Source organism: Radiomyces spectabilis (assembly GCF_025331425.1).
Source record: "Radiomyces spectabilis strain NRRL 2753 chromosome Unknown BYT42scaffold_7, whole genome shotgun sequence".
Lineage (NCBI taxonomy): Eukaryota > Fungi > Mucoromycota > Mucoromycetes > Mucorales > Radiomycetaceae > Radiomyces > Radiomyces spectabilis.
In genome coordinates, this window is record NW_026251932.1 from 1,235,060 (window position 1) to 1,250,029 (window position 14,970).

Sequence of the window (14,970 nt, forward strand, 5' to 3'; positions counted from 1 at the left end):
AATCATTTGATAACATATCAAAATAGAACAGAGAATATGAATAGGAAATGAATTATTGGGACGTTATATGAGTTAGGATCAGTAAAAAGGCAGTTATAAGAATATAGAAAATCCGGATAAAATAGAAAATAGCAAATAAAATGTTGGACATCAATCCAAATTGGTTTGCTATGGCAACCTTATGAATGCTTCTTTTTCGGCGACTCCCCTGAGCTAGCCACTAACTAAGGATGCTCTTCCTATCTCAGGATATTCGTTTGTTTCGGTTTTATTGCAACGGGAACGGGTGTTTGCTATTGGTTTGTCGCAATAAGAAGCCAAGTGGTAGTGGTTCCACTCCGTGCTGCAATTGTTGCATTTGAGCATGACATGGATTTTTTGCTTCACTTTGGAGCCAAGGGTTTCTTCTTATTTACGCTTACGCGTCCTTGATATGAATCGATTATCAATCGATGCTCGTGGGTGAATGATGATGATGACAGATGCGAAGAAGGGAAAATATAAAGATCATTTTTCATATCCGAAATCTGATACAGCTTGGGATATGATTATGCATATATGCCCTTTGATACTCAAGGACGATCATTGCTGAAACCGCGCAGCCCTCTACTGCATTGACCATTTAACAATAACCAAGCTTTATAGGGGATGCCAAAATCTTAAAGACCAATAGCGTAACGAAAGGAAAAAAAAGAAGGCTGTTAGTGCACCTTGACTACCGTTAATTGGTTTTCCCCAGAGGTGAGAGCAAACTGCTACAACATACGTAACCACAACGGCATCTACTTTGGCTTCATTCACCATGATCATCTTTCATCCTGAGCATCGCAATTCTGTGACTTTCGAATCGCTAAGTGATAGGATTTAATGGTATGGCCAGGCTTATTTGTCTTTTTTTTTAATAAAAAGATGCAGATAAGCATAGCATAGTTGACATAGTCGAGGAAGTGGTAGGATTCTGCATTTGAAACCATTGTGGGTGTCCGCAATCTCTGGATGAGTAGGTTTTAAATCGTAGACGATATATTCCGAAACGCTGAGTTGCCCGGCTCCACAGCGAAATATCTTTGCTTCCATGCATTACGAAGTATATGAATCCTTTTTTCTTTTACGAAACACCACTATTTTTTATTCATTATGGCAATGATACCGGTTGAAGCAGCTGTAAGCCTGTATGGGTTTCGATCGCAGTCAACAGTTCCAAGGATATCAAGCAGCACCAGTCAATCTACAGCAGCCACGACAGCGGCAGACAGTGATAATGCCGACTATTATTTCAAACTACCGCAGGAAATGCCTTCTCGTCTGTTAAACTTCTTTGAAGGCTGGCCTTCGCTGTCACGGGCATTCAACAGTACATACACCTCAACGGAATCCGACACGGAAGCCGAAACCAAACGCAAAGCCGAAACGAAAACGGAAACGCCACCTACACAGAGCCGCCGCAACAGTCATACAAGCGTGGTCAGTGAAAATGGTATCCCATCACGGCCCACCATACCGAAACGCAGTTATACCGCTGCCGAGGCTCCATCATCCTCTGATGAACCACCATTAAGACCTCGTCAACGACTCAACAGTATTAAAATTGGTGATGAAATTAATCGCTTGCTGGAGCAAGATAAAGTAAAGCGTGCGGTTGCTGTCCTCGAAGAGGCGGTCACTGTAATGAACATGACCGATGAAGAGTCCAGCAACAATCCAGAACAAGTCGCTGCAGTTTATTCCAAAATCATCAGAACACTTTGCGAACCACCGATTTTCAAAATTGTATCCGAGATCTCGGGGGTCGATATTCGCGATCATGCCATGGTTCAACAAAGCGTGTTGTGGCGGTTATTCACAAAGGTCATCGAGTCAGGATATGTTTTAGAGGTAAGATTGGCCTATGGCAAAAACTGCTTTTGCAAGTCGCTTTTCTCACGCCTATCATTAGCGGGAAGCATATCGGGATGTAGTTACTACATTGATGGACTATGGCTATAACCATTTGGCACTGCAGGCATTATATTCTATTCCGCGGCATGAATGGGACACTGATATCTACAAGCTGGCAATCACGTTGCATCTCATCCAAACTCCAAAACAGATCGAAGAAGCTGAGTGGATTATGTCCGATTATGGTAAACCGTTCATCGAGATCGGCAATCCGTTGGCGCCTTCCGATTTGCCACCGATTCGCATTGACACGCCCTTGATGAGCAAAGTATCTGACGAAGACAAATTCAATCTTTGGATGTATTACCAAGCGCTCCTCAGCGAGACGGATTGGCAACAGCAAAAAGAAAGCTATGAATCAGCCAGGCAAGATCAAGAACGGAAAGCACGGCATGACACACCTGCTAATCTTGTCGATTGGGCACGACGGCGTCTCAGTATCCAAAACGTTGACGAAGAATCAGGCCAAGCAGCTAAGATCGATATCGACAACACCATGATCTACATTTCTCTTCGAAATAGTCAATACGAATACGGATGGCAGGTTTACGAGAACATGAAGGATGCTGTGAACAAGTTCACCCCTCGTGTCACCATGCATTTGTGTTGGACAGCGTATCATGACACGCCACTTGCCATTATCACTCGACGAGCCGAGTGGGAATCACGCGCTTGGGAGCTGTATGCACGATTCATGTTTTCAAAGTATCTCATGCCCAATCAGCCAGAGATGTCCGGTTTCTTGTGCGATCTACTGTCAATCAACGCCACCAGTCCAGAAAATCACAGTCAAATTCGATATACCAAAGCTATGAGCGTGTATCAGTGGATCAAACGCGGCCAATACGACCATTTGCTGAGTGATGAACAGATTTGCACGCCCATCTTGTGCACCTTGTTACATGACTGCAGAGGATCACCGTCCACGATCATCAAGTTATGCCAGAAGGCATTCGAAATCTGGCACACCAAACAAGCGATCGACAGCAAACATGGCGGAGATACGAAAGAAAGCTTTTCAGTGTATTGGGCTTTACTGGTTCTTTGCCTAAAATCTGGAGATACCAACCAGTTCCATGAAGTCCTTCAAGCGCTCTTTGACGAACATCGAACTTTGCCTACTTCACTTCTCGCTCCTATCCAACGAATTCACGACCGCTACCTTCGGTGTCATTACCGTGGTGACCAACCGCATGAAACAGCCGCCGATGAACCTGATATAGCAGGTGCCACCTGTTGCTATTTTGACGGATACTTGTACCGACCGATCAAGTACACAGATGATCGACATCATGACGTCGTGGAGATGGATGAACTCGGATTTGTGAACAAAGGTTCAACCAAAAACTCTACGCTTCTCAAGGATACTTCTTCGACAGCGTCGCAGCCCATTGAATATTTCCATCACATGCTTGCTCGACGTACGAACATTCATGATGCCAATGCGGCTCGTTTGGCCATGGCGGTTTCTATGGGAGCAGCAAAAGATGAAGATCTGATCCAAAAGCCACTATACTGCACTCCTACCAAGGTCACCGCTCTCATTCGCCACTGTCTCAAAGAATCCACCCAACTTTAACTTTTTATAGCCGTTGTACTGCATATCCCCTATGTATAGACTCATGTACATTTCATTCACGGATCCCATACGGAAACCAAATAAAATCCCCTGTTATGATCTTCATCTTCTTTCAGCCCTTGATTATTATTGTGCAATAAACGCAAAGCTATGGAGTCTGAACCGCTGACTTTAAACAAGCATATACTGAAGCGTAGTTTGACGGATGGTACGCCAGTGATATCGTTGTATCTGTACCGGCTGGGAAACAAGAATGCAAGCTCCATCGGTTGATTCTGGATCACATCCCGTACTTTCACCGACTATTTCAAGGAGATTTCCGTGAATCCAGCGACAAGAACATAATCTTGGAATTCAACGACCCATACATTACGGTCGAAGCATTTCAACTGGCGATGGACTTTATCTATGGTGAAAAGCAGCCCGATCTTACAGCGGAAAACGTGTTGCAAACGCTATCTGTCTGCTCGTTTTTTCAGCTCCATAAGCTGGGAGATATGTGTATCGAGTATATTGCAAAATATATGAGTTCGCAAAGCGTATTCACTTACCTGGATTACGTTGAAAACAATTTTCCCTATGGAGAAGACCGCATCTGTGGTGCTGCTTTGGTATCGGGAAGCTTATTACTTGGAGGATGACGTACTAATTGTACTTCCACCCAAATGACTGCGAAAGCTAGTTGAAAGCGACGCATTTTGGGTACCAAGGTAGTTGTTGCGATAAATACGCTCTTGTTATTTATCACTTCTAACAACAGCATATTACGCAATAGCGAATATGAACGGTATCAGTTTGCCAAACGCGTGCTGGCACTGCGCTTACCCCTGGGAAAATCTATGAGCATTGCTGATATGGAGCACGTCAGATGCGCTTTTGGTTCGATCAGCTACATGTTCATGACATGTGAACAATTGCAATCAATTAAAGATATCAATCCTTTGAGGATCCTATAGTACCTTTTGACAATCATAAAGCACGCAAAAGATCCAACTTCGCAACCATGTCATGGCGGCTAAAGAGACAAATGCCGGTATTTGGAAAAGGCTCAGTAATTCTGCGAAGCTCGACCCGTTACTTTCCAGATATGTAACCGTCGATATTGAACCGGCGCCTACCAGCATCCGCTCCTCTGCATTGTTTGACGGCACGCTTGCCTCAGTTTTTATCAGTCAGAACCTGAGACTGATGGGTAAGGTGGACTTAACATGTCGTTGAAAGTCTAGACATATTGAAAGCATGTCCACATTTTTCAGTAATTTCGTTATCGTAGACCCCATCGCTGTGGAATAAAAAAAAAAGGAGGGGTCATAGGCGATGGATAACTTCATGGCACACATAGAAACCGATATTCTCCCAAAGTATCTCATATCTATTACATCAGTATATCCTAAATCTGACTCAATGTTATGATAACTTTTGGGAAATATCTGTTCAGGGCCGCTTAACGCGCACATCTGAATTAGTGAAAGAATATACGCATGGATCGGATCGCTTGTAAAAGTATAATCCATAAAAGGAAATTTCTGACATCAATGCTTGAAGCAGTCCTTTTGGCAGCCGCAGTTCCCGAAAGGGACACGATAGCTTATCGCGTGTGTTCGAGATTTCCTCAACAGCGTCTTACTTCGACCCTATACCACCACAATGAATACCCATCATCACGCTGAATACGAAAGAATTGTCCAAAGGTATGAAGCGCTGAAAAATGGATTGGACCAGCAACAACGGTGGGATTCAGTCTTCGACGTGGTACGTGATAGCTTGGTGATCCGACCACAGGTGACAGGTGGGGATCGACGAAGGCGTCGGTCCAAGCAGCGACCCTATTTTGTATATCTTTCAGGCGTAAAGATTGTGCCGGCGGTAGCCGTCGAAATCATCCGTCGATACTGCTTGTCCTTGCCATGTCCCACGTCTCGAAGTTGCGATCCGTCGTTTGACGTCTTCCGCAGTGGTGATGGTTTTCGTTGTGCATTGAAGCTTCCAAGCTCGGCACCTTTCGGCGAAATCACCTCCAGCGTAGAATCAACACGGATCTTAGCGTTGGACCAAGCCGCTGTATCAGCATGTATACTGCTTCATTCATATAAAGCTCTTGACAAGATCCTGCTTGAACCAGACTGGATTCATCAATATATTACACCAGAGTTCTGGTTAGACGAAAGGCAAAGCCAAGAAAACAAACGTTACGTAGAAAACGCACGTTTAATGGATGAAGGAGCGGTATCCGCCGCAACAACTGTCTGTCAATTGTACATGTCGATTATCAACCTCAGTTTACCAGACGGACGAATAAATGAACTTCATGTGCGGCGCCTATGTCTCTTTACTTGGGACCCGCTTCCGGTCCATCCCTCTTTCCCGCTACGTTCTCCAACGGGAGACTTTCAAGTCTCGATTGATTCCGCCACGAGACCCATCCGTTTCACGAAGACGTTCGTAGAGATTTTAGCAAACGTAACGATCGCATTGCTGTCCGCCATCACAGACGACGCATATTTCTGCTTGATCGAAAATTTTCCATATTTCCTTGCGCCACTAAAATCCAGCAATCACGAGCCTCTCGATGTAGCCGAGTCCATTGACGATTTATTAAGTACCATTGATTGGTTGGAGTTGGTGGAAGTGGCTGGCTATATCGATAAACCGATCAAATCTGATGAAAACAAGAAATTTTTCACTTTGCCGTCAAATGTAAATGTAAGTGTATTAAGTGTACAACCTGTGGAATTTGACGCAGCTTCATTGATCTGTAAAAAGTTATCCGACATTGTCTTTCGTCGAGCCCTTCCGTCGGCTAAAGACATGGACCCCACTGTCCTCCAGAGTGCCTACATCATACCCCCCATCATGAGCCGAATGGATCAGCTTTTACTTTTACAAGAAGTGAGATCAAGGTTTGGTGCGTACGGCAGTGACGAACTAATGCTACAAGCATTTACCACCGGGAATGCTCGCGATCGCCATGACTATCAAAGTCTGGAAACGGTTGGAGGTAAGCAATTAACGAAAAGCCAGAAGGAAAAAATATCAAGCACTGCGTTACTCACTCTGCTGCAACAGATTCAGTGCTCAGGGTCGCTGCAGCGATTTGGGTATTTATGGTGTACCCCAACGAGAGTCGCCACCAGTTGAATCGCATATACGAACCTATGCAGACGAATAACGAGCTCGGCAATAGGGCCATTGACGCGAACCTCGGTCGCTATATAAAACATGTCCCCTTCGACCAAAACATATGGAAGCCGCTCCATTACGCTGTGGAGACTCACCAAAACACCAAAGAGGAACACGAACCCATTAACCACTCAGTGCACAAGAAGATATTAGCTGACACTGTCGAAGCCTCTATTGCCGCAGTGTTTCTCACCAGTGGATTGCCCTTCGCGTTCAACTACATTTGCCAACTTTCTATTTTTCCGAACCCGGCTCGCGAAGAAAATGAAGGCATCCAGTCATGGAAAGAGTTGATGGTTCGACACCTTGCAACCCAACCGATTCCACTTGAGATTGACTCTGACAAGTACGCCATCAGCATCGTTGCCTTGGAATTCACGATAGGCTACAGGTTTAAATGCAAGGACTATCCGCAAACATTTCTCACTCAAAGCCAAAGCTCCTACTGTAATTTAAAGTGTGAGCGCATGATGTTTTTAGGCCGGGTTGTCCTCCAACTCTTGGTGATCGAATACATTTTTGCGACCTTCCCAAATATTGGCCCAGGCAGAATCACTAGGCTCAAGGGTGACTTATGGCACGAGCGTTGTTTCGCTGAAGTTTTTTTTATGAGTGGACTTTACGAGAATATCCCCTTAATCAAAGGCCACTTCGTAAACAGAATCAGCGCAGTCGGTGATAAACCGAATGGAATGTCAAAAGGCCTGCTTAAGGAGTTATGGACGAAATCACCCACGGTTCCCAGACACTTTGCCAATCTTCTGATTATACTCTTTGCTGGCGTATTTTTGGACGCCGAATTTGACTGGAACTCCGTAAAGACTCTATTCACGCGCTTTTTCAACGACTATTTGCAGGCGTATCATGCATAGTGACTTCATCAGGTTTCTGGTAAAATTTCCGTTTATTTTTCTAAAGTGATTGCGCATGCTGATTCAAACGTATTAGTTACTAATAGGAAATTGAACACAAGTCATTCGAAAATATAAAACCACAACGGTTAGGTTTGCGTTTCCAAGATCGAACATATTGAACAGCCCCTGTCCAACCGCCTAGCAGCAACAAGCCCAACCTCCCCAATCAACTGTCAATTCCGAACAAGCATTTATAATCCGATATCAAACATAATTGAAAACAGTCATTGCATCACTTACAACCTATTCAATAGTTCAATTAAAGTATTGCTTCATGTAAGATAAATAAGAATAAAAGCATTCGCTAGCGAGAATCCAAAATACACGATGTCAAAAAAGAATAACTGTTTATTTTTACTATTTCTTCTACCTCATTATGCCATGAATGAAAGCGATGGTCACCTTAAAGGCTGTGTTTCCTCTCAAATGGTGGGATGAAGCTTTGATCTGATTTCCTCGCTTTCTCCTCTTCCAATTGTTATTGTTTGTCAATATGCAAAGCGCACCAATATTGGCAGCTGAAGCACCCTATCAGGGCCCTTTAGTAGCCATGAATCTGTAATAGAGTATGATACGAGCACTTCCAGAGGCCAAAATTTCGAAATCGATAAATAATATTGTGTTAAACGAAGAACAACATTGGTCTGCTTTGAAAGCTTTCTTAGTTGGGCTGTTATCATTCAATAAAGTTGCTCAATTCGGTGGGAATGAAACCGCGAATGGTGCCTGTCCCGTTTCAATTTTGCAATAATAAATGTCGAGTTCTTTAAATAGAAATAAAATCTCTGTCTAACATCCCGTGTCCTTTCACCTGACAAATTCCTGTCTTGCCTTGTACTGCTTTGTCTCTGGTCATCATTTCTTAACCCCTTGTACTGTATGTTCTCGGTTCTCTACCTGTTTTACAATGACTTCTTCTCGATCGAATATCCCCTCTTCTCCCGAAGACTTTAAGTCAAGCTCGACGAAGAGCAACAGTTGACGCGACCGACATTCCTGTAAGCCTCAATTTACAGTCAATAATCAAAATCCTGTGTGTGCTGAAGGATATTTTTAGGAAACCATGCCGGTATTGGCGGCTAGCGTGCTTTCTATGCATTCCCTGAAGGCTATCGTGGTACCCTTGTGCATCCAGAGTGGACAATCGACGAGACAATACCGAATATTATCGACTGGCTAGAATTGGTGGTTATAGCCGGCTGGATCGAAAAGCCGGCAACGTTCGGATAAAGTCAATGTAAGTGTAAATTAAGTGTCAACCTGTGGAATTTGACGCAGCATCATTGATCTGTAAAAAGTTATCCGATGTCGTCTTTCATCGGGCCGCTCTATCGGCAAAAGACATAGATCCCACTGTCCTTCAGAGTGCGTACACCATCCCTCCTATTATGAGCCGGCTAGACCTATTATCACTTTTGGAAGAAGCTAGGTCGAAGTTTGGTGCTTATGGCAATGACGAATTAATGTTCCAAGTATTTACCACCGGGGCTGCACGAGACCGTCATGATTATCAAAGCCTGGAAACTGTAGGAGGTGAACAATTAACGAGAATGCGAGAAAGCCAGAAAGAAAAGTCAGTCATCGTGTTACTAACTCTCTTGCAACAGATTCGGTGCTCAGGGTCGCTGCTGCGATTTGGGTTTTTATGGTGTGCCCCGACGAAAGTCGCCATAAACTGAATCGCCTATAGGAGCCCAGCAGACGAATGAGCACCTCGGAAATATGGCTATCCATGCAACCTCGTCCGCTATATCAAAGATAACCCATTTGAAAGATGGAGGCCGCTCAATTACGCTGTGAAGACACCCCGGAACATCGAAGAAAAACCGATCAAGCAATCACTCGGCAAGAAGGTATTAGCAGACGTTGTCGAATCTTCGATTGCGACAGTAATTCTTAGCAGTGGGTTTCCGTGCGCCTTCAACTACATGTGTCATCTTCCTATTTTCCGGCACTCGGTTTCTGAAGAAAAGGAGAACATCAAATGCGAAGAGTTGATGTGTTGCATCAAGCCACCCAGCTGATCCCGGCCGAGATTGGCTCGGACGGATACTGTATACTGTACTGTACTGCACCTTACAGTGCATGGATCAAGCATACGTGTTGTATGGATTTAATAAAGTTATTTTTCCGTAACAAGCCGTACACCCGCTGTGCAATGGATGCCACCTGCTACTGGACGTCGCCCCCTTACATTGAGCGACATTCGTCAGACAAAAGCCTAACGCAATACGGCATAACCTGGGCGAGACTCTTGATGGAACTTTGGTATATTAATGTCAATACTCTGGCATACCGTACAGTCATGATTTCCAAACATGTGTCCAGCAGCACTTATTGACTCCCTCAGTCCCGTCCCGCAAGGTTATTGGATATTTTTTAAAAAAAGAGTTAGTAAGTCTTTGATTGATTCAAATGCCGTCAAGATATTTTACCTTCGTTGTGTGAGGGAGCAGATATCCAGATCTTCCCGACCGAAAAAAAAAGAAACGATACAAATATAAAAAAAAGTAAATACAATAGGTGCGTCTGTAAAAACACCCTAAAAACCCTGTGGGAAAAAAAGGAGGAAAAGACTGCAAGAAGACTATAACTAAAATACAAATATACAAACTACAAACTACGAAATAAAATGGTCGGGAGAAATATCGAAGACGATACCACGGGAAGTAATCCAGGTGAAGCCAAGCTGAGGAGGACGCGTAAGCGTTGCCGATGAAAAAGAGAGTCACACCACCGACGATGCCCTTTTGATGACAAAAACCGGATTGGCAACATTTGATGCGCGAAACAAAGTCGAAATATTTGGAGGGATAGATGACTTGCCAGGCGAAAAAGAAAACCGGAGAGAAAACCAAAAGCTAAGGAAGAATAGAAAAAAGAACAGGTAAGTTTTTCCTTGTTGAAGAACTGATAAAAAACCATTTGATGGTACCTTCTGATAGTGATGGTCGATTTAACCGAGTCAGCTACACGGGAAAGCCATAGTCGTGGCGATGGACGCAGCTAGGAACTTGATGAAATAAAATAGTACCAGGGCTTCTTAGGTGAACCGAAGTTAGAGAAAAACGAAGACAAAAAGAACAAAGGACCTCCAAAAATAAAAGCTTTAAATATAAAAGCGAAAAAGAAAAAGCTTCAAAAATAGATCTCCAAAGAACAATGAATTCACCCTTTTTCAGGAAGAAGTCCAAAATAAAAACTGCAAATAAAGACTGTAAAGATAAAAAGCAGAAAGAAGCTGCATAAAAATTAAAGCTACAAAAGACGTGTGAATGGCCACTTTCTAAATGAAAAAAAGCTCCAAAAATAAAAATCTGATAAAAGCAAAAAGAAACTGCATGAAAATAGAGCTCTATAAGTATGAATGATCGCCTTTAAATAAATAAAAATTGACACACAGCAATGAATGAACAATGAGCAATGTCGCCAGATCAGCTACATTGGTAAAGCATTTCTGCTCATGCACCTTTAATCACCGAAAACTGGAAAGAAAAAAATCAGAAGGACACACATTTACTGACAAAGACAACTTATTAAATAATGCTACAAAGACGCGAGATCGACATTGACAATAGCCCTTTACAGAAAGTTCTCCCCTTTCATTGAACTTTTCCAACATCTTTGAATGAATAAATAACACCAAGCGAAGTAGCTGCCAAATCCATATGATGAAAAGGAACACCATGTAACTGTTTTTTAGCTCGCAAATTTTGGCATGCGGCGACTGGTTTTTAGTTTGGCAAGAATTGTAATAGTAGCACGTGTTTATCTTTTAAAGATCATAAAGTTATGCTCTTTTGGTCTGTAGATTGTTGTTACTCTGAGGCTAGTGGGAATAGTAGCTGATTAAAGATGTGTTTGAAATGGGATGCTCCATTTCCAATATTCAGAACTCCGCACTCGAATTTGTGGTATACGGCATGTTGTCACGGTTTAGGTACTCGTGTGTTGGGGAACATTGGCAGCGTCTGCGATGAGATCGAATTGTTCTCTTACCAGTCTGGGCTGAAACTCCACCGTGTGTACATGGGTTTCCAAAACATGGTTCTTCTTTAGATCTTCCATCAGAGCTTTACGCTTCATGTTAAAAATTCGAGCGCAAAGGTCGGACCGATCAACAGCTGTCTGTCAACCAATCATAAATGTTTTTTTTCAAAAATTACCCAATCAAAGCCGACAAATGTAGCAAAAACCCAATGTGGCTGCCTTGTGACTGAAAATTAGCGCGCATAACTCCCAAACATTTTAATAATGGTAGGTATTCTTGCGCACTAAACATTTTTTAATTAAGAGCTTTGGTTGACATACAGTTCAAAGTATATAGATATGGAGGATATAAAAGATCATAGGTGGTGGGGTTCGAAGATTAGAGCAACTGGTTTAAAATGTTTCATGCTGGTTTGGACAATTGTATGTTGCGTGATCGCCATCCATATCACAATTTTCACAATACTGTTGTAAGCGAGTGGTTAATGCATACGTAAGGAAGAGATGAAGACATTTATTACACTTACCAATGAGTTGGATCGCTGAATTTCGTTTGACGAGACATTTGCTCCATCCAGTGGTGCTCGGCAACCAAGAATATCATGGCCATATTGATCACACAGTTCGCAGTATAATTCAGAAGAAGGGTCGCTGGTATGATGAGTGTCGTTTGCTGATGAATTCTTTTCTTCACGGGTTTCTTGTCGTATCGCTTTCGGTTGGTATGATGTGCCCTGATATCGTTGTAATTTTTGCTCCAATTCCTTGCAGCGAATTTTTTCCAAGCGCAAGTCTTCTTCCAGATCGCTTTGACGGAAGACTTTGTCTTCGACGAGTGTTTCCAGTTCGGCTAAATCCCTGCTTAACTGATTCACTTGCGTGCGTTTGCTCAGTTCCAATTCGGTATACAATTGTTGCTGTCGTCGGATCTCTTCTTTCAATCGATCGATTTCTTTTCGTAGTGCTGGATCACCTTGTATAGAAGTTTCTTGATCTTTTTCCTTTTCCAGCGACAGTATCTCCTCCATCAATCGCTCGCATTCTTCTTCTATATCCTTATGGGAGGCCTGTAGGCTTTGATAGTTCTGCTCCAGTGACCTTCGCGCTTGCTTTTCGGATTGCAACTCCTGGTATAAGGCATCGTCAGAGATGGAGGCACCTTGGACCGGGAGAGAGGCACTTTCGAGTTTTTTAATGTGAGCTTCCAAATCGGTCATTTTGGCGAATGCCTCTGCGAGTTCGTGTTCCATGTGAGCTCTAGCCATCTTCATTTGATAATTCTCATCCTCGGCTCTCGCTTGCGATTCAAACGCAGCGTCGGCTTCCTCAATCAAACGCTGCTTATCCTTGATCTCCTCTTCGAGCTCATGTTGCAAAGCCGCGTAACGATCATCAGAGGAGGCCGTCGTTCGTAACGCTCTTGCCAGTTTTTCTCGCAATTCATCAATGTCGTTATGCAGTGCGCGTGTTTGTGATTGTTCACGAGCCAGTTCTCGCAGAGCATTTTCCAGCTGTTCATTTAGACGATGACGTTGGTCCTGCCACTGATCATCGGCCTCGTCCGTTTTGGAGGACGTCATCATATCCTCTCCGATACCGAGCATATCGCGTTCGCGTTGTTGCTGTTGTCGTAGATCATCCAACTGAGTTTTCAATTCATTGATTTCCCGCTCCTTCTGCTCCAAGTTCAAATCATACTGCTGCTTCAACTGAGCCACGGACGATTCATAAGCATGGATAGCGTCCAACCCAGCTTTGCGGAATTCTTCACAATCGCTTTCCAAAGACGTACATAGTGTTTTGGCCTCGGCTAGTTCACGATGCAGCTGCTCGATTTGTTCTACTTTTTCGGCCAAAGCAGACGCATGCTCCTTGGCGGTGGATTCAGCCTTGATTTGCAGATCACGAACAAAACCTTCCAATTTTTCGATCCTGCGGTAACTCTGTTCGTTCACAGCATCTGTCTCCATATTCTTGGCCACACATGCTTCACTCTCTTCCAACGTTTGCTCCAACGCCATGCATCGCGACTCTACTTCCTGTATTTGATGCTGAAGCTTGGCAATTTCCGCCTCCTTCTCCTGCACGCGAAGAGCATAACTTTCCTTGGCAGACAATAACCGTTCCCATGTCGCTTCTTTTCCTCGCATCTGTGTGGCGAGCTCGTCCTTTTCTTGCTGCACCTTTTCCAACATATCATAGATTCGATACAACTCTTGCTCATGAGCTATATTTTCTTCGATAGCTTTGGCAGCACGTTCATCCGCTGAAGCATCTTCATCCGTCTGTACTCCGGCGGCTACACTCGTTGCCTTTTTTTCCGAGACTGTGTGCTCGGTGGACAGCGTATCCGGTTGAACGTCTCGAGGGGTGACGGTATTAGTACCGGGTTCGGGTCTAGTGAATGACTGCGATCGTCTTGATTGCATGGGTTTCGTCATGTTGGACACGTTTTCTGACTTTTCCTGGGTGTTTTGTTTAGATCGTCGGCGTTGCATGGTAGTAGCTTCTTTAGTAGCTGCAGATGGGGGTGTGGTTTGTGATATGCGGGTGGATTTACTGGCTGTCGGTCGGATAGCATTTGTCCGTATGCGGTCGTTGGGTTGAGAGGTGCGTTTAGGGCGATTTGTTGTTAAGCCAACCGAGGATCGGCCGTCCTCCTCCTTGGTGTTATCGGTCAGGGGAGTGATTTTGCTGGCCAATACAAATAAACCCGTGTTGGCCGGACATGTAAAATACCGAACCCTTGACAAAGAATGAGGAAAAAAAAAAGAACAAGTGAGAATGGTGATTAATGAGCTTGTGAAGAAATCCAAGACTGCTGGTGATGTTTTCTCTATATTAAAATGGCGTAGCATCTTACCCCTGAACGCTGCCATCGTTTTTTCCAGTGGCAAAATCCAATTCAATGCCTGTCCATAGGCCAGGTTTAAATTTGGTTTCACCAACGAAACGTAAGGTGCCAACCACACTAAGACTAGGGACCGCTACCCGCGTACCCACCGTCAGACCACCCGATGATGACGATTGTTTCTCCGTAGGGGACCGACTGAGAGATGATCGCGGTGTACTGGTTCTGGATGCACCTGAAAACCGACTGGTAGCTTCCGACTCGCTCACATCATCCGTGGATGACAAGGAGGATCGTGCTACAGCGGATCGTGTCCTCCGGGTGGGAGCCGCTGATGTCAGGGATTTGGACGATTTAAGCGATCGTCGTTGGACTCCAGGCGTGGGGATATTGGGAGTAACCGCATCCGCGTTATTGGATGGTGATGATGATGATGCTGAGAAGCGCGATTTCTTTAGGGAAGCAATGCCTGTTCCATAGGAAGGTCGAGCGATTTTGGACATCAGCTATCGTGTGGA

At 44.0% G+C, this 14,970-nt stretch overlaps 4 protein-coding genes across 4 annotated transcripts; 3 read left to right on the plus strand and 1 right to left on the minus strand.

The window, feature by feature from the left end:
- Positions 1-1,137: 1,137 nt before the first annotated feature.
- On the plus strand, positions 1,138-3,517 carry BYT42DRAFT_645387 (uncharacterized protein; the record flags this gene model as incomplete). The annotated part of the gene is made up of 2 exons (XM_051572650.1): positions 1,138-1,875; positions 1,937-3,517. The coding sequence occupies 2 exons, from the start codon at positions 1,138-1,140 to the stop codon at positions 3,515-3,517; spliced, it is 2,319 nt and encodes a 772-aa protein (XP_051423146.1).
- A 150-nt stretch (positions 3,518-3,667) lies between these two features.
- On the plus strand, positions 3,668-4,810 carry BYT42DRAFT_614478 (uncharacterized protein; the record flags this gene model as incomplete). Its single annotated transcript, XM_051571861.1, has 6 exons — positions 3,668-3,725; positions 3,830-4,128; positions 4,200-4,219; positions 4,278-4,412; positions 4,495-4,709; positions 4,791-4,810. The coding sequence occupies 6 exons, from the start codon at positions 3,668-3,670 to the stop codon at positions 4,808-4,810; spliced, it is 747 nt and encodes a 248-aa protein (XP_051423147.1).
- A 264-nt stretch (positions 4,811-5,074) lies between these two features.
- BYT42DRAFT_358806 (uncharacterized protein) lies at positions 5,075-7,947 on the plus strand. Its single transcript, XM_051563212.1, has 4 exons — positions 5,075-6,220; positions 6,281-6,515; positions 6,584-7,588; positions 7,646-7,947. Exons 1-3 carry the CDS (start codon positions 5,165-5,167, stop codon positions 7,567-7,569), a joined length of 2,277 nt encoding a protein of 758 aa, XP_051423148.1. The 5' UTR covers positions 5,075-5,164; the 3' UTR covers positions 7,570-7,588; positions 7,646-7,947.
- A 6,329-nt stretch (positions 7,948-14,276) lies between these two features.
- BYT42DRAFT_497364 (CAP Gly-rich domain-containing protein) lies at positions 14,277-14,955 on the minus strand (the record flags this gene model as incomplete). The annotated part of the gene is made up of 2 exons (XM_051564492.1): positions 14,277-14,346; positions 14,465-14,955. Coding segments are annotated over 2 exons (561 nt in total), but the record flags the coding sequence as incomplete, so codon positions are not given.
- Positions 14,956-14,970: the final 15 nt, after the last annotated feature.

What these genes read in the sequence shown, in the direction of transcription:
- BYT42DRAFT_358806 (XM_051563212.1), top strand. Translation starts at nt 5,165, where the DNA reads ATGAATACCCATCATCACGCTGAATACGAAAGAATTGTCCAAAGGTAT. An exon ending in CTTTGCCGTCAAATGTAAAT is followed by an intron (nt 6,221 to 6,280) that starts GTAAGTGTATTA and finishes ATCTGTAAAAAG; the next exon opens with TTATCCGACATTGTCTTTCG. An exon ending in AAGTCTGGAAACGGTTGGAG is followed by an intron (nt 6,516 to 6,583) that starts GTAAGCAATTAA and finishes CTGCTGCAACAG; the next exon opens with ATTCAGTGCTCAGGGTCGCT.